This window comes from Sturnus vulgaris, chromosome 5 (genome assembly GCF_052056855.1).
Source record: "Sturnus vulgaris isolate bStuVul1 chromosome 5, bStuVul1.hap1, whole genome shotgun sequence".
Classification (NCBI taxonomy): Eukaryota; Metazoa; Chordata; class Aves; order Passeriformes; family Sturnidae; genus Sturnus; species Sturnus vulgaris.
In genome coordinates, this window is record NC_142247.1 from 61,085,412 (window position 1) to 61,108,339 (window position 22,928).

At 43.6% G+C, this 22,928-nt stretch overlaps 1 protein-coding gene and 1 long non-coding RNA gene across 2 annotated transcripts; both read left to right on the forward strand.

Annotated features, from left to right (window-relative positions):
• The first annotated feature begins 409 nt into the window (after window positions 1-409).
• On the forward strand, window positions 410-15,993 carry LOC148223736 (uncharacterized). Its single transcript, XR_015804076.1, has 4 exons — window positions 410-729; window positions 7,304-7,480; window positions 11,537-11,595; window positions 15,018-15,993. It is a non-coding gene; the product is annotated as an uncharacterized LOC148223736 (long non-coding RNA).
• A 4,970-nt stretch (window positions 15,994-20,963) lies between these two features.
• Window positions 20,964-22,106, forward strand: CCDC71L (coiled-coil domain containing 71 like). Its single transcript, XM_088165816.1, has one exon. It carries the CDS (start codon window positions 21,103-21,105, stop codon window positions 21,955-21,957), a length of 855 nt encoding a protein of 284 aa, XP_088021942.1. The 5' UTR covers window positions 20,964-21,102; the 3' UTR covers window positions 21,958-22,106.
• The last annotated feature ends 822 nt before the right edge of the window (window positions 22,107-22,928 follow it).

The following is a 22,928-nucleotide window of genomic DNA, read 5'->3' on the forward strand; positions in this document are numbered from 1 at the left end:
CAAACAGGAAACAGCAGGTGTTCAGAAGCCTTCTGAGATACATCTGCTGAAGACTGTCTCCCATTTTACTGATTTGGGCTGTTATACTTCAGAATAGGTATTTAAAGCACAGGGGTGGGAGTGCAAGCTGTTTCCTCTGTACCACATGCATACACACATCAGCTGAGATGCAAAACTCACATAATGCCTCTAACTGGCTTGAATGCCTTTTTTTGTCTGTTCACACATGTATGGGTTTGTCAGAGAGAGATGTAGTGGTTGTGGTAGCAGAGTGTGTGTAAATAGATCTTCAAGATCACTCATTATTCTTGAAGGGTGGAGAAACTCACAAGTTTTTATGGCTGCTGACAGAGGGAGGTCTCAATATTAGGTGGTGATGCAATATTGCATCATCTTGTGGTGTTGGGGCATGACAGAGGAAATGAAAGAGGTCAGAAATAGAAAAATGAAGGAAAAGAGTTCCCAATACCAACAAGGCCTCTAGTCTAATCACATTATATTAAGTGCTCTTTAGTATAACATACGGACAAGCATTCCTCAGTCTCTGAAAGTTTCTGACGGAGAAAATACTGAGTCAAATTTGTTGATACATTATGAGGTTTCTCTAGACAAGCTCTCTGAACTGTGTTGCCATGCTATCTTCCTGTCCTGATATTTATTGCTCTTAATAGTTTAAAATTTGCTCAGCTGTATATTCATTTGTTGGGGCAACCTTCAGTCTGTGAGGAGGTAAATAAATTTGCATTTCATAGGAGTTATGTAAGGCTAGATTTTATCAGAGGATTTCTGTATTTTTGTTCCTGTAAATAAGTAATGTAAAATTCTTTCCCTTTAAATTACCTCATTGCTTCTCTCTGTATATTAAAACAACATATCCTTTAGACAGAAAAGTGTTTCTTACCAGAGTTTCAGGCAGATTAATTGATCTGCTGTCATAATACTCAGGAATACTGAAAAGATATTTAAGGAGACGTATTTGTTCCACTGAGTTTAGTTGAATAAAATTGGCTACAAAGAAATCTCCTTCCCAGCCTGGTCTTATCTGGAAACGTATCCTTAATCTTCTCCAATAGCTTTAAACTTTAACAGGTGGCCTTAGCAGAGTGTCCAGGTCACAACATCTGAGGGGATTTTGGGGACTGAATAACAGGATTTCATTCCAAAATGCTGAAACCCTTGTACAGGAAACCTGTAGACAGGTCTCTTTCAAAACAAACAAACAAACAAACATGGAAACACAGCCCAGATAAAACAGCTGGTATTGCCAGACATCTCATGTATTTTAGTATTCCCTGAGCTACCATCACAAATATTGCATTATCTATAAAATGCATGCTTTCCTGCTGGCAGTGGAAAGCCAGGTGTCTCCAGCAAAATTTTGCAAGGCCTCTTTAGTATTTCATATCTTGAAGCCTGAGCCATTCAGCAGGGAAGGACGTGGTAACTAAGTCCAGTTTGGGCGAGATGTATCTCAGTCATTTGTGGAAAGCAGTAACTGCTGCAAAGTGCTGGTCAGAACCTGCTCTTCACACTCTCCACAAAGTAAGATGTGCCTTATTCTCCCTTGAGCTACACTTTGGATTGCAGCTCTGCCCCCCAAAGCTCAAAGCGAATGTAGCAATGTCAGTTCTCTGCACCATGACTCAGAGTCACAACACCTCACATATCATCTGAATACCTGCTACACTACTTAGGTGTGATAGAAACCTTTAATGTCTTCTATTTCTGCAGTTAAAATATATCAGTTGGCCAGATAATGTTTTCCAAGGCATGTAGAACACCAACCCCAAGCATGTTGGTGAAGTCACACCAGCTTCCCTGCAGCACCTGTGTGGCTGAAAACTGGCATGGCCTTGAGCTGGATCTCCTTATAATTGTTCATCCAGCTGTCTGTCAGCTACTGAACAAAATACCCCACAATAATAATTTCATGGACAACATTCAGAATTTCTTTGTTGCATTTCAGAAGCTAAGGGAAGTCTTCCTAAATTCACATAATGAGGCAGACATGCAGGAGTATTGTGTTTCATCCCAGCAGGAAGCAATTGTTCTTCTCTGGGAAGCTGATGTTCTTTCCCAGTATTTTTCCCTTGTGTCTCCAATAGCAAAATGTTTTAGCTGAGATGATGCGATTTTCCTTCTTGAAGAGGGTAACCTAGACCTAGATAGAACAGAAGCTGCAGTCTTTCCAAAGTACAACAGTACCCCAAAAGTGTGTAGTAGTCATGAATAAACATATGGAGATGAGGGACACATGGAAGGATCCTAGGATAGTATTTCCTTTCTAATCTCAGATGATTTAGAATACTCCAGATTGGCTTTGGACCATTCCTGGACTCCATTAAAGAGAAGAAAATAAAAGAAATGTGTAGAAGGTCCTGCTATATCCAGAGGAAGAGGACAAGACCACACCATAGAGGAAATACTGATATTAAGGATGTGTAACAAACCCAAATGAATGAGTGACTCTGAAGACTGCATTTTGAAAATTCCTCCAGAAGAGTGACTACAAAATGCTACATAGCAGAGCTTGTTTTAGGTACAGAAGTTGCTGCTATTGGTATAGCAGACACTGCAGGGCCTGCCCCAGAGGAGTGGCTGCAGATGTTGTAGGAAGCTGGTCCTTATGAATGAGGATCAATGCTACAGGGCTTCCCTGGGGAAGGGTGACCTGCTGGCACAGGACTGTGTGGTCTCTTGGGCTCCAACACCTGTGAATGGGACTTCTTAGACTTCTGTGAAAAAGTGAAGCCCAGAAGAGTTTAGAGACTCCTTCGTCAACACAGACTGAGCATTGGAGGTGGCAAGTGCACTTGGATTCTTACTTTTCATTATTTTTGACTCTGTTTCAAGTCATTGGCATCACAATGGCTGTAGGTGAAAGGGACATTTGAAAAGGTGTTGCTGGGAGTTTAGGAGTTATGTGTTTGTACCCAGGAGGTTGCCAATGAGGGGGAGAAACCCAGAAGACCGTGGCTTGACTTGGGCATGTTAAAAGCTCAGGAAAGAACAGTGTTGGCTGAGTTAAGTCAGTTTCACCTGGATAAACAGCAAGGTATTCAGAGCAGTGTGAGAGTGCTAAGAGTGAAGGCACATCAAAAGCTGATTGATCTGAAATCCCAGATTTAGCTTGTGAGATGCTCTGGTATCAGTGAGGTGGGTACCATGAACTAACTTCACTGAAACTCATGGTAGATAAAATATGTGGAGGCCGTTGACTTTACAGGCAGTCTTAACAAAAGAATTATTTAGGTGACACATGGTGCATCAAGGGGTGCCACAGGAATAAATATATTTTAGGGTTCCATGTAGTTAAGGTATGAAAAGTGTGGCGTGTGGACTCAAGGTCCAAGAACGATCTGATTTTGTGCACAGAGGGTAGACATGCAACGGTAGCAGTGTTTGTGTTGGCAGTCATTTCAAAGGAACTTGCCATTACCCTGTTTTCCAGACTTAATTCCATGAAAGGAGGAGTACAAAAAGCAAGGATTCTTTTCACTGCTGATTAGGAAAAAAAACAGCTGTTTGAACCTGAGTTAGTCTGATAATCTCATTTAACCAAATTATGTATGTTGAAACACTGTGGGGTTTGAGATAAGCAAATCCATCACAGGTCCTTCAGCCAGGGAGAAGGGAAGGTCTTGCATTTGATATGCTTGGAGAAATACAAGTGCAATTTTTGGCAGTGAAACTTGCTAGGAAATTGAACACAAGTCCAGATCCAGCCCATAGAGGAGGATTAAGACCAGCCTTTGGAGGTGTATCTGTGAGGAAGGAGTACACTGGCTGACATGAACCTTTCAGCTGACCACAAACCCTCTGTGATATCACTATAGCCGAGCTTTGTCACCGAACCTCTTTGACTTGCCACCATAGCCAGGACATGCCCCTTGCCCCCAGTTTTGTGCCGGTTTTGAGGCAATTAAGCGAGTGACCTTTCCTGGGCATGAGCCTTCTGTCCGACCCTCCCCAGCCACCGCTGCCCTGCTGCAGTGCCACCAATTGCGGTGACAGTGGCCGGGCCAAAGGACACAAAGTCAAGTGGCTCCCACAAACTCTTCAGAGCCACCCGTGCCATTTGCCCGCTCGCCATGGCTGCGTCACCAGCCTCGGGTGTGACGTCACGACCCGCCCGGGTAGCGGCAGCATTGCGTCATGCGCAGGGACAGAGGGACGCTGGTGCTGTGGTGACACCTGCTGGGCCGGCAGGAACATCACCGGGGCTTTGTCCCGCCCGTGAGACAGCGGGGAAGGGCTCTGGATTTCTGCCTCCCTCCGCCTGTCCCTGATTCACCCACGGCTTGTGGAGAATAATGTTAATCACCAGAGGTACCCAAATGTCACCCACCAGTATTACCCACGTTAACCCATAATTAACCTAACCCATAGTTAGTTCTGTTTTCAGCCATTAATATCTAAGTAATTAAAGATTCTTAGGGTATGGAAATACAAAGTATTTGTGTGTTTCTGGAAGACAGATGGTGACAATGATTTTGACTTATCTGTGCCTCAACTACGTGTGTCATCCAAAGCAAGCATTAGCAGAGCTTACACATCCCACCAACTCACCATGTAAATTGTGTCATGTAAGCATCTAAATCCAGTTCTGGACATCCAGTTCTTGGCAGAGAGGAGTAGGACAGGAAAGGGAGGACTTGTCTTGCTGAGGACAGGCTCCATGGGAGAGCTCAAGGTGCTGTGCCAGAGCTGCCTCTCAGCTGCCTACCAAGTATTGAGCTAAGGCTTTGCCAGAGATGAGCACAGCCTGGATTAAGGAGCTCACATGAGAGCTGGGGTCTCCAAACACTTTTCGAACTTGCCCTTGGCTGAGGGTTACAGCTGGGAGTGCCCAGAAAAACCCACCTATCCAGGGGTGCCACATGGACCAGTGAGGCGTCTGACATCTTCAGAACAATAATATCTACGCACAAGGTTGGCCTGAAATTGTCACTGAGGAGCATGCATTGCTTGAGAGGGTGGCTGCTGGTGCTGGGGCTGCTTCACACGTCCTGATTTCTATAATCTTCCAGTAATATGAATCTTGATGACTTCCTTGTAATTTCAAGTTTTTTCATCTTCCTGACTTCATTTTCTCCAAAGTGTTTCTCTTCTTTGTACCCAGGAGCATCAGCACTTCCCATGATTTTGTTAAATCTTTCAGTAAGCCCTGCAATATCCCTTCTCTCAGCTCAAATGTCTACATTTGAGGAACATAACAACTTATTTCTCCTGCTGTGTGCAGCAGATAACCATCACAGCACAAAGCTCTGCGTGAGTGTTATCAGGGATACTGAGCCAGCCATATGTGGTGCTGGCATTATATGGAAGCCCAGCCTTTTTCTTTAAACCATCTGCTTTTGTGCAGCCACCTTCTCTTCACAGCTTCGCAGGTAAAAGTCTTTGAAAACTCTTAAATGAAATATACTGTCACTTCAGTTATTAGACACAATGGGATATCTATGACAGAATATTATCTGCTAGAATATCACTATGTAGCATGGTAAAACTCAGCACCCTCAGAGCACCAGCAGATTGCTGGTGGGATGGATTCTATTCAAGCTCATAAGATAATAATTATCCTTGGATTTAATGTCACAGGAAAGCAGAGTCCAGGACAAATTATTAAATTCAGATGTAAAATCCTAGTCAAGATATTAACAAAAGGGATACAGCAAACATTATTAAGTAAAAGGAGTCAAATGGTTATGAAACCATTATAAATACTTTTCCAGTAACATGAGAAGATGATCAAGTTATACTGTATTCAAAGAAAAGAATTAAAAGCATACCAGTAGAACTGCATGCTGACTTATGGGAAATGATATTTTAAAAAGGAGAAGATACAGTTTCTCAATAACAGTATGAAGTTAAATGGTATGCAGTCAGCAGTACTAATTACCTTCAATAGGTAATTAAGGTAATTAGTAATTAAGGTACCTTACTAGACTTTTCTGGAGCAAATGGAATTTTTAAAGAAACATCTATCTCTAAGTTGAAAGATAAAATTTTAAAATATTTGGCCTCAATTAATAAATTTTAAATATATTTGGAATAATATCAACCCCCCAAAAAGCCTTCTTGGATTAAATGACTTTCAGTAAATCTGCGTGGGTAGGTAGAAGGATGAGCTGTTCACCTTTGAAGCTGGTGGTGGCACAGCTCTCCCTGCCTCCTGTCCTCAGTCACTGGCCATGGCAGATTGCCTGTATTTGCTAAGTTGCAGATTCTCGTGGCCTTTCACTGGTTATGAAGAAATCCCAAATACCACTGAGGGCACAATAACTTATTTCTATCAGGGAGAGCTGGAACTCACTGGGAACCTCAGCACAAGGAACTGCTGGGAAATATGTTTCTTCAGCCCCCACTTGGTGGACTTGGGATGAAGAAAAGCATGCTGTAAAGTTTGTTTTCTCCTAGGGAAAAGAAAGAGAGAGGAAACTAGAGAAGCTGGTTGTTTCCCTTTAGAAAGAGAAAACATCTGCCATTTGGCTTGGTTCGGTTGGTGTGGGTGTAACTTGCTGAAATGTTCAGCCAAAGACTTTCTACAAGGGCATTCTCCTACCTTCAGTCTGTTCCTGCTAGACACAGGGACAGCACGGGCACGTGAGCTGTCCCATGTGGGAGAACAGGTCTTACTGTATTCCACCACCCTGCAGTGCTGGGAGACCACAGAGCCAGACCAAAGGCAGGAGAGTTCTGCCTACTACGCTAGTGGAGCCAATTACTTCTCTGTTGCTGCTGCTTGCAGTGACCTCCAAAGTATCTATCAGGAGAAGGAGGAAATCTGTACACAAAGCTGGGATTAAGGCATCAGTGATGTAGAACAGGCATCTAGGAAGTAGATGACTCATAGGAACTAGGGAGGGATGGAACACAGGGAATATCTTGTGCTCACAGCCTTGCGGTGAAAAATGGTAAGAATTCAGATGAGAACATTTTAGACTATAGTGAAGGAATATAGATCTGTGCAATGAAGAGGGCATATTCCCATTCCTTCTCAGTCAGTTGTGTTATTACTGTTTGTCTAATGTTTGGTTTATGACAGATAGCTTGTTTGTGGTTTAGATTCAATGGCTTGGCTTTCTTGCATGTGCTCATACAGCCACGTGTCACATAACCAAATCCATTCATAAAGTTATTCAATGTTAATAAAATAACCTTGACATTACTGGAGTCTTTGCAGGCAGACAGCTAGCCAGCTGCTAACAGCTATCTACAAATACGTACACTGAACTCAAAACTGGATTTCAGCTGTTTGGCATTAACTGAAGCACAGTTTCCCTAAGGGTGGCCTTTTTTTCAGAGCACAGATGGATGGTCCAGAACGCATCTGCCTGTCCTGGCACACAGGATGCCTGATTCCAGGATCTTCCTGTGTTTTCCACAGGTAACCAGAGCGAACATCTGTACAGCCCATGGTTGGCCTACATTCTGTCAAAAAATGTTTAGGGAAGTGACAGATATCTATCTCTTCAGAGTGGTAAGTCTCTTGTTCTCCCTTTGCTTTATATTGATAGTGATCTCCATTTGTCTTGGGTGAAGTGTGATGACTCTCATTACTGGCATTTAATATTTTTTCTGCTAGTAGTGGATACAGAAGAATTCCTTTGTGTCACCTCAGCACACCTAATGCTTAGAAAATGGAGGAGCACATGTACATCAGTGCCTGGAGAGATCCGGGAATACAGTCCTGGAGCACGCATACTATCAGCTTTAGTGCATTTTAAACACAAATTCAGAGCATCTGAAACCAGATTACCACTTTTATACTGAATATCCATGCGTTTTCTATGGGCGTTTCAGTATTGCACTTAGAATGCCTAAGATAAGTACATACACTTCACTTGTTGCATTAGGATAGGACAAGTTGGATATTTTTCTCAGCCTTATAGGTTTCTATTTTCCTGTGGTAAACTACTTTGTTTAGCAGGTACCACCTTATATTAACATATTCCCAGTTAAAACTGGTTATGGTAAGAATCTACTTTTGGTCTTTTTTCCCCCTTTCTAATTATAGTCTTTGAGGCCTGCTAATGGGTTACACAAGTGATGACAAGTGCCTTTTACTAGTATTTATTCCTTTAAAAATTAATAACTGCAAAATTTGTAAACAAAAATCACAAGTTTCTTTATAGGGTTTAGTTTTTCACACGCTAGGGGGAATTCTGGGCCTCTGTCTCCGCCATGCTTCCCAGCCTCAAACTAGGACACCTTGTTGCAGTATCCTTCAGAGCTATAATTTTGTCTAGCCCTGTAATGTTAATTATTATTTTCATCATTGTCAGTACAGCAACTGCCTCTTATGTACCTGGAGGAGGATTGGCATCTCCAGGCTATCCTCTGGGTTTAATCCTTGGGAGACAACCAAGCTTCTCACTAGCACATCCAGGCCAAAGCCTGATCCTGTGGCATTCTTTTAGTAGTATTTGTTAGATTATTTTTAACCATTAATTTGTCTAGTTATTCTTTGGACCATGTAAGCTTTTGAAATCCATGTCATCTTGTAATTACTTCCACAGCCCAATTATGCACTGCATAGAAGGGTGTCTCATTTGCCACCTGAGAATTTGATTTTTTGCCTTCTAGATCTTGTATTACAAGAAACAGCAGACACCATTCTCCATTTTTCTTTCCTGTGAGCCTGTTTTTCACAGACTAAAAGTCTAAGCACTCAATCCTTGTACAGAAACCATCTAGTTGCTTCTTTACCATGCTGAATTTCATACTCACAACTTTTCTAGGTCTAGGTGGAAAGAAATGGCATGGTTTGGTGCCAGGTGAATGAAAAATAAAAAAGGGGACTAAGAAGAAAATGAAAATGGATTGAGAGCAGAAGGAACTGCATGCAAGAGGATCATTTTAGGGAGAAGAAATGAAAGAAGAATGAGGGTTGTTTGTTTTTAAAAATGAGGCATTAGCTTGACAGACAGAAGTAGTAGCTGAGAAGGATAGTGGTACATGTAATGAAATAAGGGTGACGCCAACAACGCTTGGGAATGGAGAAGAAATTTGGGAATGGTGGGAGCTATTTCTTCAGGTAATGATTTGTGGGGGTAGCTGTACTAAGGTGTTGGGTGCACCAGTAGTTACAGTCCATGTCTTTCCAAAAATAATGAGGCGAAACTTTAGAAGTTGGTGACATCAATTCTCACACTATTGACTGGGAGAGGGACAGAATCTTAATGCTGCATCCATAGTGCTGGTTCTTTTTTCTGCCTCTCTTTACCTGGGTGTCAGAGAAGAACATACAGAAGACAGCTAGGAGCACAACTTCTTGTTCATTCAGAGTACCAGCCTACAGGACAAAACCAAGAGCATGGAGCCAGTTCTACAGCTGGCCACTATCACAGATGGACCTTCAGTTTATTTAGTCTATTCAGTGCTTCTCCCAGATGAAAAAAGTTTGGCTGTCTGAGTCCAGCTCAGCTTCTTTGCTGGTCTTTGCTGTTGCGAAGAAAAGGAAGAGAGTGGGCCTGCCTCTCCTCCCCTTAGGAGCTGCTTTTAAGGTAAAGCTTTTCTGCCTGCAGCTGAGTCTGCAGTTCCTCTCAAACCTTCTTCTTCTGACCTGAATCTTGCCACTCTGACTTGACTTCCTGGCTTGGCCTCAGACCTGATTCATCACAACAGACCTCCTGACTGATCAGTGGCCTGAGGCTGACCCTGATCACTGCCTCCAGACCTCCTATCTGGACTCACCAGCACAACTTCCTGACACCCGTGGGTGAGGCAGTACTCCTGCCTGTGTTGTCACCCTCAGCTCCCACGGTCCGTGGCTTCCCTGATGGAGCAGCCTGTCTGTACTGCCCCAGTATTGTTCCTGTCACTTTATAGAGCTATATAAACGCAGAAGCTGTTGGGCTTGGTGACATGTATCTCCATGTCAACTAAGCTTGGACAGGAAAGAGGGGTTTTGTCCTGAAGATATTTTCAAAATTTCAAAACACCTTATCCTGCCACAGATATAAGAATTTTCAGAATAGTTATTTTGGTGATAAATTTAAAGCAAGCAACAGCTCAGAGCTTACAACAGTTTTGGGAGACCATGGCTCATGTTTTTCTACCAGTGCTTGATTAGTCAGCTCTACAAAAAGCAGTAGTGCTAATGTATTATGCTAAGGGAACCTATGTTGGTTTGAAAGCAAAACCAGTGCGAGACGCCAAGTCAGTAATACAATTTAATAGGAAAAAAAGAGAAAAAAATAAAAGACATGCAATAATACAAAAAAAAAAACAAACACCGACAGAGTCAGAATACAACCTGACACCCTGTCAGTCAGGGTGTTGGTAGCAGTCCATATAAATGGTGGCTGCATCCTCCTGGATGACGGATGTGGTTCAGTTGAAGCAGTGCTCCTGTAGAAGGTGCAGTTTTCCTCCGAAGATCCAGCGATGATGTGGAAATGGTCCGACTTTCCTCTGGGATCCAGTAGAAAGGTCTGTTCTCGGGTCCCAAACCCCAGTTTTTTATCTAGGTAGGAAAGGCTTGGCTCCTGCCCCTGGCTGGGGCATCTCCCAATAGGATGATGTAATCTTATGAGTCACACAATAGGACTTAATGGCCCATTAACGGAATATATCTTCTGGAGGAAGGATGGGTTGTGAAAAGATAACGATGATCATCCCCCGATCTTATCAGATGGCACATCAGCAGAGGATATCTCCCACAGAGATAAGGATCACCACCCCTCCCACATTTCAACAGATGGTGATAGAATACACATTTTTGCATTGTACCCCAGGACAGAACCCTACACTATATTAGCCATAGTTTTAGACAAATGGGTTGAGTGACAGAGTTAAAGTCAAACATGGATGTGCCAGATAACCACTAGCTATATATCCTAATGGTTTCCCAGTGAAAACTCTTTAACCTAGTTTCACTAGCTTTGTTCATCTTTAATGTCAGCACATGACATATATACCTTTTTATCAGCAGTAACTAAATGGTGTATCTCTGGAACAGGAACTGGAGATGCTGTTTGAAGTGGAAGTAACTAGGGATTTGATCCCAAATATGAAGTGGTGAGCACTTATAGGAATGCTAATGTACTAGAAGATAACCCATAAGGAGGGAGAGGAGGCTGCATAGTCAGTCATGAACGGACTTAACAATGACCAATTTTTTTTCTCGCATCTCTCCACTTCTGCTCTGGAGGTCACATAACTGTAGGTAAATTTAAAGAAGAGATTGGTGTAAGGAAATGATAAATTTTGGCTGAAAATATATCTACAACTGTGATAGATAGAATTTCACTGTAATCAGGATTCCAAGAGGATTCCTATCTAAACTAAGCATAACATTCTTCTGAAATCAGTGGAGATAAATGAATGAAATGCCCATATCCATGCTGACAGCTAGGCTATGTCAGATTTCATTGATTTAAAATGTGTGTGATTCAGTTTGCCATCAGGCGAGGCATTTTCTTGCAATCCATTTGTCTTCCTCTGTTAATATTTTAGTCCCTTTCTAATCTTTCCTCTTCTGTGTAACTGGAAAACTCTACATCTTCACATGCTTAAATCTCTCCTGGCACAGGAACAGTCTGCTAGGCAACACCTGCCACTGAGGGAAATCATTCTACAACCTCTCCTTTGGTGAGTTGGACTTTTTTGTTATTGTTGGTTTTGTTTTGGTGTTGGTTCAAATTATATGCAAATAGAGATTATTTCTGGCAAACATTTTCAGCAATGGCTCATTATCAGTAATTGTTACTTCAGTCCTGAAGTCTCAGCCTTCCAGTTTTCTCTATTGTTTTCTTCCTAATTTATTTTTCCTTTGCTATTGTATGTGGCCTGTACATATCAAGATCTAATCTTATCCACTTTATAGCTAAATTGTTTAATTCTACAAACATTGTGGGATAAAACAGAAGGCGCAGCAAGCAAAGCAAACCTGTATCGTAGGATACTGTAGTATATTAGTCAGTGGGAGGAAGTGGTGCTTTTGGAAACACCATCTCATTTTGGCAGGAAGGAAATGGGCAGGAATTTCAGTGATTCAGCTTTCGGTCAGGGAGGGACAACCAGGAAGAATTTGGATCAGGAAGAAGCTAGAAAAGAAATGGAGAATATGAAAAGGAAGATGATTCCTGTGCATGTAACATGTAATGTTGAGGATAAATGTGGTATTCCTCTGTTATGACATGTCCAATCCATTGCTTCAGACCAGAGACACCAGTCTTTGTTTCAGACAAAACCTGAGGGTAGCCTCTGGTGTCTTCATTTACACTCCTAAATAATGATCACTTTTCCAAAGTGATGGGCCATTTGCAGTTCTCACTGCCTGCAAGGAAAAAATGAATGGCTCAGACCATGAATTGCAAATGCTGAGCGCTAAGCTGCTCCCTCCAGACAATGCATTGGGACTTCAACTTTGAGTTCCCAGTGTAGAAATCCCAGGACTCAAAATGCAAATTTAAGAGAATGCTAATAGATAGTGGAAATTCTGGCTTAATTATATGGCTTTAATTAAACCAATAGTAACCCGTATGTGGATACTCCTAAATGTGAGCAACAATGGTTCACTGAGCTTAAACTGAATAGTAGCCTGTATAAACTAAACCAAACAAACTGGAGTAAGTGGCCACACTGCGGCTTTCCATGGGTTTAATTAAGTCGGTAAAAGATTAAACTGCTACCATTTCTTATTTGGAACAGCCTTCTGAAGACAGCTGAGGGGAGCGGGCATCAAATATAGATGATTTGTTAACTTTGACTACTTTTTGACTTTACAATGAAAATTTGGGTCACTTGTGTATTTTGGAAAATATTTAATTCAGTTGATAATGTTTATACATGTCTCTGTGACAGCAAACACATAAAAAATTCACTGCATTTCTGAAAGCTGATCTTAAAATTCTACTAAATAAGCTACTCATCCACCTGGAGCCATTGCAGGTTGACCGAGGATGAATGAACTCGCCTCTTTTGTGGAGAGCCTTTATAATAATGCAGATCATGTACAGGGTCAGAACCTCAGCTAGTATCTGTCGTTGTGCCTGTATTGAAATGAAGGGTATCTATAGCTACAGAGAATCTTTGATTTTAAAACTTGCCATCTAAAAGCCCAGTTCTCAAGGTATTATCAATCTATTTTTAGTCTTTCTTTGTAGCAATGTTATCGAAAATGGTCAAAATAAGTAATGTGTTCAAATTATCCAGTTTTGATATTTATTGTGTGCTGGCATGAATTCACAAGAATTTTAAAAATATTATAAGAAATACTGCGAACCAAGTGCTACGGAACTATAAATTATTAGACTATTTGGGGAAGTTGATACAAATCACACTTGAGGGGTTTTGACTACACTGAATAACATAAAAAACACTTTCAAGGAAAAGAAAATGATACCGCCAAAAGTAATATGGCAGACTTCTAGCAGATATAAGTCGGGGCGCGATCTCAGTGCAGTAAAGATATTCAGCTCATGTGATGTGAGGGAAGGCGACAACTCCAAGCTCCCCACTCCAGGCCTGTGCCGGCTCCCAGCGCTGCATCCAAACCGCAGGGGCCACCAAACAACCCCCCCTGCGGCGGGGACCCTTGCCAGGAGCAAGGGAGCTGGGCGGGGATAAGCCTCCAGGCTTTTGAAGCCCATGCCTAACTCGGAGAACAAAAGAGAGATTCAAAAGGAGGTGTTAATGCTAACAGCTAAATCTACATAATAATTGCCTGCTTGCAACTTTCACTGAAACAGAGAGATCAAGACCTTTTCCACCTAAAGTGTCTAAAGCTCTCTCTCCTCTGCCCTCTGAAAGTGCCAAAGACGACATGGAAAAAAAACCCAAACCCGGGTTCTGTCACTTTCTGTTAAAACAAACACAGCGGGCAGTAGGTTTTGCAAGATTCATTCGGACAAAGAGAACAAATAAGAACGAGCCTGACTAAGACGTGGTCCAATGACACAGTAAAGCTGCTGTAACTATCTATTTATAAAGGCACATCCATATGACATACAAAGCTGAGCTAGTATCAGCTCCCTTGTTCTAATTCACTCAAAACGTTTTGAAAGGTATCTTTCCTTAATGGACTTTATGCTGGATCACGTATTGTGTCCTCCCTAGGCCAGCATAAAACATAAATCCAATATAAACATTGCATTGTATCCTGTGGCAAGTTCAACAACAACAACAGCAGCAACAACAGTAACAACAACAACTCAATTGTGACCCTCTGTTCTGGAGTGAATTTGTCCTGTCAGCTCATTATGGTAGTGAACAAATCTGGTAGGAAGGAAAATGGCAGCACAGGCTGGAGGGTATCACAAAAAGAATTAATGAATTGACATGCTCAGACGCATGATATCAAGAAATAAGATTTAATTAATAAGGGTTTAAAATAATTGGTAGTAGGCTTAAAAAATTGTCTGGTTTGAGACAAGTGAATGAAATTCACACTTGTTTTAACAGTGATAGTACTTTAAATAGAGTGCCTCAGGAAACAATGTGATCAATACTACAAGGTGACATGATCTGTAATATGTGAGAACCATGTTCTTGAGTATTTCTTATGCTGGAATTATATTCAAGAATCAGTACCGACCCATTTTACACCCTTGATAATACTGAAAACCTATTAGTTGGTCCTGTATAGGAGAGCAGCACATAATCTACTTCTGGTTTATAAATGAGGATTATCATTTGAAGGATGTACAATAGGAAACATAATTTAGACTCAATGTGACTGAAGAAATAGAAGAAGGAGAATGCTCCAGCAGAAATTATACCAGCAGAAAAGAGAACTTTAAAAAATTTAAATAAAAACAGGAGTTGCCTTTTTGCAATTAGTGGAATAACAGATTCACAGAACTGTGGAGATTGGCAGGGATCTCTGAAATCCTCTAGTCCGAACCCTGTGTTCAAAGCAGGGTCAGCTACAGAAGACTGCTCAGGACTGTGTACAGAATGTTTCTGAGCATCTCTGAGACTGGAGACTTTATTATCTTTATTATCTCTGTGCAACCCGTTCGAATGTACAGTCATCCTTAAAAACATTTTATTCTTACGTTGCTGCACAGCCTGGTGACACCTTCTCATGGTGACAGTTTCTCAAGAATGCCGCATCTCCTTCAGGCTCCCACCTCCCACTGCCCCCGCCTCAAGAAAGGCCCCAGGAACTCCCTACAGCCTGAGATCTGCAGAGCTCCACCCTCCTTCTGAAGCTCCCTTTGAAAGTTGTCTTAGAATGAAATAGGTAAGAACAGAGAAGAAATTGGAGTAGGCATTCTGAAATATTCTAATTTGTGGAAACATTTACTCTATAATAAGGATGTTGAAGATTTTTTTCCCCTGGTCTAGCCTGTGCAGTTTCCAAACCCTGCATCGTATATCTACACGAAGTCCCACCATTTGATTATTCACTTTAGAAGCCGAATTAGTGAAGATGATACAGTGTGGCTCTCTCTGCGCTGGCTTTCCAAAGATGACACAGTGGTTAGAGCACTGCTACTCTGTCTACAGTAAAGTTAACCTCCGGTGAAGTACTTCAAAGACTGTAGATTTGAGAGTGTTACATAGTCAAAGCCAACAGAAGTGGTTAAACAGATGGCTTAGGTGGACTGAAAGGAATAAGAGAAAAATAAAATTATATAAAAACAGGATTAGCAAGAAGAGTTTAACTTTTGATGTAAAAAGCAAGGACCTGTTAATGTTATAGACCAAGAGACCATCATGACTGTAGTAAAAACCAGCTGGGCTATTATCAGTATTTATTGATAGCAGGGCAATGACAACATAAGTGATGTACAGTTTGCATGGTAATGTGCATCACATACAGATTATTTTCCAGAATATGGAAAAAATATTAGTCTCTGCTAAGGTATCTTCCAGGAGTGCTTTCTGTATCACAAAGCATGCTCCTTTGTGTACTTTTGCTTTTACAATTGCTACAGAGTTTTTGGGAATATATCAGTCTTCTTAAATTTGTTAGAGATGTTTTCCTCTCACAAACATTGTCATTGAATTCTATTAAAATAAAAGCTTACTTTAAAAAAATATCGTTTCCTCTCCTCTGCATGCAGTCAGTCAACATTTTGAAAGAAAGTGTATTGAGGCAATGACCAAAGGGAAAAATGAGTATGCAATGGCCAGAGCCAGTGGAATACACCTTACCTCATCCTCGCTGTGCTTCTGCCCTAGCGTAGCTGATGATGGATACTGTAACCTCTGTGTTTCTTTCTCTGAAAATGCTTTGTTACCTTTAAGAGCGAGAATATGTTCTTCTGGTTGTTGCAAACTGATGCAACACTAAAGCCCTGGGAAAGAAATGCTACATTTAATTGATGGAATGCCCCCTCTGTCTTTTAACAGGTCCGTAGAGAAGAGCCCGCCTTGATGGCCAGCTCCAGGGTCCGCCCAGCCCAGCGCGCTTGACTGATAGAGGCCAGGTCAGGAAGGTTAGGGGAAGACTGTGAGAATGATGCAAACACTGATAGTTACTTCCCCAGTTATAGTCTTCCTTCCTTTCCTAGCCTTTGGCTTATAGCCTTTCTGAGCCCATAGTTTTCATGTACAAGAGCTACTGATGGATTTTTTTTTTTTCTTCCGATCATATATAGTACTTTTCAATAGTGTGCTCTGTAATGACTGCAAATGTACTGGGGTATATTTTTCCATTTTGGGATCTACAACTTTGTTGAAAAATGAACTCCACAAGCTAATTACGAGTCACCGGGTTGTGGGGAGGGAACAAAACCAAAACAACAAAAAACCGACATGTATCTTTTTGGTCATTTAAAAAGTTTTCTGCTTTATAGCTTCATGTGCTTCCCTGTCATTCTTGGATTGTGAACTAATAAGACATAATAATTTCTTATCTGCTTTCTTTGTACTATCACAGTTTTATAAACCTTTATCATATTCTTCTTCAGCCATCTGTTTTTTCAAGCTGAAGAGTCTTAGCCTATTTAATCTCTTTTCATAGAGATGCTGTTCCATATTTCTGCACATGCTGGTTGCCTTTCTTTGTATCATTGCTATTTTCTTTTAGAGATGGTAAGAATAGAAATGCATAGCATTCAAGATTTGTGGAGGCACAATGGACTTACACTCAGCAGAATGCTGTCTCCTGTTTTTCTTTCTATCCCTTCTATAATGATTTCTAACACCCTATTTTCCTTTTTTACTGCAGCTGTGATTTCTACAGACAGTGATTCCATGATTTTTTTTCTCCCTTATAACTGATTGAGAAATAATTCTTGTAAATTATTTGCTTTTGTCTCTTTTAGAAAGTATTTTCAGGAATTTTGCCAATACTTGTCTGAGCACTTCTCAGGCCTAGGAACTTGATGGCTATTGGGTAACATCTGAAGTTTAGTTGTGAATGGATGTGGAGTCATGCTTGCATCACCACATAAACTTTCCCAAAAATATGCTAAAGGCATTTGGGAACTAAATTAACTGAAACAGGCTGCCAATGCTGCCAGGCTGCTAATGCAACCTCTCAAGAGCAAAAGTAAAGATACTAGGAAAGAGTGTTTATCTTTGAAGACATTGGACAGTAAGACTGCTCTTGCTAAGCTGGGTAGATGAGCTTGAGTATGTTGAAGGAAAAGTTCTGTCAGCAGAAGTGATGTGGCTTAATATCCAGGATTTAAGGGCTCATCAGCAGGACTCAAAACTGTGTGATCATTTGTACAGATAAGATTGTTAGCACTTAAAATAATTAGCAGTTACCAGTGCGTTTTTTTGGTACCAGGTAGGCAACGTTAAAGACAATAAAGTGTCTCTATTGTGCAGCAATTAGTGTACCATATTCTCAATTGGTACTTTGCTCTTCCTTCTCAAGAATGCAATACAGAAAAGAAATTATAACAGATAATTGGAAACAAAGATTACAGGATTTTTAAAAATCTACTCTGTTCCAATATGAACATTTCCTGCATTTTTAGAGTAATGATTGTTAGAAGATCTATGGATAATTGAATCTATACATCTTAGTCAAGCCATTTTGATCCACTTCTTCATTTTATTCATCTATTAAGGAAAGGCAATATTTACTTACATAACTCAGGAGTACTGTGAATGATAATTAATGCTTACAAGAAGTAGTATGATTGAAATGAAGTGCTATGCACTTCCAAAGGATTATTAATTTTATTATCATTGTTATTACTGTTCTGAGCTATTGGAAATTACTAAAAGATAGGCAATTACCACAGACTTTCTTGAGATGACTTTGTAGGGTATTAAAAGAAGAGTGTTACACTGTAGAAAACTCATAATGAAGTTGTAAAGGTGAGATTACATCCTATGCCTTAAAAGGGTAGTCATATGCCAGAAATGTTTGTAATTTTGGGAAAATATTATGGCCAATGGACAACCGTGTTTCTGCACATTACAGAGGGCCCATTTGTCAGCTGAGCTGCAGAATGATAGCTGCCTCCACCAAGAATGTGAGCCCAGGGCAGCTTCAGCAGGTGATGAGCATCTGCTAAATTGTGATGACCTGATAGCCAGATGTGACCAACAATAGGCCAGATGGATCAGGACATGCCTGTCCCTGGTGCTTCCAGTTCCAGGCTCTTGTCCTCTGGTTTATAGGACACCTCCTATAAACCTATACCTATATATAAACCTCCCATAAAAAGATCAGTTAAATCGATCTGGCTACATGACTGCATTCTAAAGTACACTGTGAAATGGATCCCATTAAAAATGGCTCTAACGCCATCATTTTGCGAAAGATTTCTTTTTAAAAAATGGGTAATTTACAAAGCTGGTTTAGAATATGGCTGTACCTCAAGACTGTCCCCATGAATATTTAAAATAGCTTTGTTAACATCCACTTTAATGGCTATTTGGATTAATATTATTGAGTTTCCCATGAACACAAGCTGAATTATCCTATGAAGAAAATGAATTAATTTCCACTGGCAGTAAGGAATAATTTCTTATGCAGAATTTCTGCCTCTTACATGACTGGATTTCTAGACATTCCAATTTAGGTTCTTGATGAGTTGAGAATAAAAGATTTCCCTATTCTAATCTGAAAGATTAATTACAGAACAAAGACTGTCTATAAAGAAAAATGTTATTCCTCTCCCTTTACCCAAGCTGAGAGAAAGTAATTAGCTAGGGGTCTAATCAAACTCCAAATAGGATCTGTACAGTAGGTTAAACCACCTCTGCCCTTGCTGGCATCTTGCTGTTCTGGGTGCTGGAAAGAGCTCTGCTTTAATTGCAGCAATCCAGGAATCTATCAAGACACTCTGCCTGCGACAGCAATCGGAAGTATTGGAAAGGACTATCCAGAGGGACATGGGACTTCCCAACAGCTGACCAAATTTAGTTCCAAAAGCTGCAAGTGTAGCAGTGCCACGCAGGAAATGCCTTGCTGTGGACTCAGCAAGGCGGTGACTCTCACAAAGGGCTCAAACTCAGCCAAGCCAAGTTTTTACTGCTTCATTTGGGATATGCTTTGTTCGGATATCAAGTCAATCCCAATGATGTGGTAAATATCTCAGTATTGACAAAAAGCAGCTTGGGGGAAAAAGATCTGGGGTCTTGGTGGATACCAGGCTGAATATGAGCCAACAACGTGCCCTTGCCGCAAGGAAGGTGAATATTATACTGGGCTACACTAGGCAAAGTGTTGTCTGCAGCTTGAGAGAGAGATCTTCCCACTTTATTCAGTGCTGGTGAGGCCTCACCTAGAACACTGTCCAGTTTTGGGTTCCTCAGTACAAGAGAGACATGGATACACTGGAAAGAGTCCAACAAAGGGCTGCAAAGATGATGGAAAGGCTGGAGCATCTCTGCTGTAAGGAAAAGCTGAGTGAGCTGGGACTGGTTCAGCCTGGAGAAGAGAAGGCTCAGGGGGACCTCATCAAGGTCTACTGATACCTGAAGGAAGGGTGCACAGAGGATGGAGGCAGCCTCTTCTCAGCAGTGCCCACTGACAGAGTCAGAGGCAATGGGCACAAACTGAAACACAGGAGGCTTCCTCCAAACACCAGGAAGCACCTTTTCACTCTGAGGATAGCTGAGCACTGGTACAGGCTGCCCAGAGAGGCTGGAAACATCCACAAAGATCATCGAGTCCAACTGTGCTCCTCCTCACAGGAATGTCTAAAATTAAACCATATAACAATATACAACATATAACATTGAGATGCTCGTTGAACTCTGACAGAGTTGGTGCTGTGACCCTTTCAGTGGGGAGCCAGTTCAGTGGCTGACCACCCTCTCAGAGAACTTTTTCCTAGAATCACATCTGGACCTCCCCTCATGCAGCTCCATTCTGATTTGTCATGTCTTATCAGTGGTCAGCAGAGCAAGGAGCAGCCATCCTCGGAGATATTCAAAATCCATCCAGATACAGTCCTGGGTAACCTGGTTTAGGTGGCTATGATTGAGCACTGAGGTTGGACCAGGTACGTCCAGAGCTGTCGTGCAATTCTATGATGTATGATGTTGACTGACCAACCTACAGGTTCATGCTAAAAACCCGCTCTAAAACAGGATGGATGCATTTAATATCACGTAAAGCACTTCACTGTGTCATATCTCTTGGCCAGTTTTTGTTGTTTGACTCAGTTCCCTCATGGCTACTCCTTCGGGGAGTTTGCTCATCCAACCAAATCCTTACTCCAACACATTTCACACAACAAGCCACCTTTGTCCGCCGCCCTGTGAGGATCCTCACCTCTCAGCGAGGCGCGATGCGGGCACGCGCTCACCCCGCCATGAGGGGCCACCCCCGTGCGGGAAGGGGCCACCGGCTGGAGACGCGGGGATCGCGGCTCGGTGTCGCGCCGGGGCCGGACTGGCGGTCCCCGCCGGACCACGCTCCGGGGGCAGCGGGTCCGGGGGCAGGGGTCTCCGGCCCCTCCGCCCTCACGGCCACCGCCCCCGGCGGGGCGGGGCCGGGCCGGGCCCGCCCGACGCGTTTCGAACGGGCCAACGGGCGGCGCAGCGGGGCGGGCACGCGCAGGCCCCGCCCGGGACTTTAAAGCGCCATTTTGTGCTGGGCGCAGGACATCGGTCGCGGCTCACACCCGGCGGGCGCCCGGCAGCGGCCGGAGCCTGCCTTCGGCGCTGCGTCCGCTCTGCCTCCGCTCGGCCTTCTCGGCGTGCGTCCCGCCACCCCCTCCCGTTGCCTCCATGACCCGCAGTAGGAAGCAGGCGGCGCTGGAGAGAGGAGCCGGGAAGATGAACACAGAGGCGGGGAGCGCCGCGGCGACGGCGGCCGCGGGAGCCCGGGCGGCGACGGCGGCGGCAGCAGGGGCGGCCGGGGCAGCCGGCGGCGAACCGGCGGCCACCGCCTGGGGGCTGGACGGGGAGGCGGAGAAAGTTGTATACTCGCGCTCGCAGGTCTCCTTCGCCGGCACCAAGGCGCTGGGCGACGCCCTCAAGCTCTTCATGCCCAAGTCCACGGAGTTCATGAGCTCCGACTCGGAGCTGTGGAACTTCCTCTGCAGCCTCAAGCACGAGTTCTCCCCGGTCATCCTCCGCAGTAAGGACGTCTATGGATACTCCTCCTGCCGCGCCGTCGTCCCCGACCCACCGCCGCCCTCGGAGCGGCCCCGCCGCCGCGCCGGCAAGCGGCGCCTCCCGGCCGCCGACGCCAAGCGCCGGGCCGGGGCGGCGGGCGGCAGCGCCAAGCGGCGGCGGCGGCGGCGGCGCCGCAGGAGGGAGCGGGGCAGGCAGCGGTCCGCGGCCGGTGGCCCCCGCGCCCAGGAGGAGGAGGCGGCGGAGCCGTCGGGCGAGAAGGCGGACAGCAAGCAGGGCAGCCTGGCGGCGGTGGCGGCCGTCTGGGAGCCGTTCGGCGGCAAGTCGCTGGAGGAGATCTGGCAGGCGGCCACCCCCCGCCTCACCACGTTCCCCACCATCCGTGTGCGGGGCAGCATGTGGTGCCCGCGGAGCCTGGCGGCGGCGCGGCAGCGGGCGCAGCGGATCCTCGGCGTGGACCTGTCCCCCGTGGTGCGAGTGCGCCGCTTCCCCGTGGCACCGTCCTGAGCCTGCGGGGCTCCGCTCCCCGCGGCTCACCTTGGCCGCGGTACGGACAAAGAGACCGGTATCAGTCACCTGTTTACATTGCTTTTGTCTGGATCGTGTTCTGCTGCTGCACTTTATGGCCCGCTCGGGCGGTGCCGGGCCCCCCGCCGCACGGGGGGCAGCCTGCCGGGCCCCGGCCTCGCCCCGGGGTGGGACCGCCTGGCAGGTATCACGCGTGGGGACCAAGTTCCACTTCCACTTTTTTTTCTCTCCCATTGGGCTACCTCACTGGTCCAGAAGTCCACCCAAGAAGTTATTTTCCAAAGGAACTTACTTTCATGCTTGTATAATAAAGCACCATCTGATTCTTGCTATTTTTTTTTTTCCTTTTCCCCTTTCCCCTTTTCTGATGGATTATGTATGCTTTGTGGTGTTGCACTAGTATGTGCTCAGGGTATTTTGAATCCCAAGCATTCCCAAGTTTCAGTTTACTCTGATAAAGGATGCGTAAAGAATGGAGGTTCAGGACTTGTGGCTGTTCTTGATGGTGCAAAAACTTTTTAAATTTTAATTTCATGAGCTTAGTGATATATAAAGATGTATCGCGCAGTATAATTGTTACACTTTTGTATCTAAAGTCATTTTTAAAGTTTTCTAGTTGAACTAAGTATTTGTTTCTATGGAGCACCTAAAGATAGAATCATCCTGATATTTTATAACCCTGTTTACTTTAGGGAAGCTCATTTGGTCAACCTAAGTGAACTTAATAAAAGTCAAAGAACAAATGGTGTTTCGGTTCAATGAAACTGCACAGGGATGGGTTCCTGGTGAAGTACACCACCACTGAGGCACTCTGTGTTAGTGAGCTCTGGCTTTGAGAAGAATGTACCTGCTTATCAAAGCAATGTATAGGTGCCTGGAGGTGAGCTATAATCCAGCATTGGTGCTGACAGCCAGAAGTCAGTAGCTTGCATGACACTAATATCACACTG

Excerpts from the sequence above, each read along its gene's own strand:
- CCDC71L (XM_088165816.1), top strand. The coding sequence starts at position 21,103 with ATGACCCGCAGTAGGAAGCAGGCGGCGCTGGAGAGAGGAGCCGGGAAG.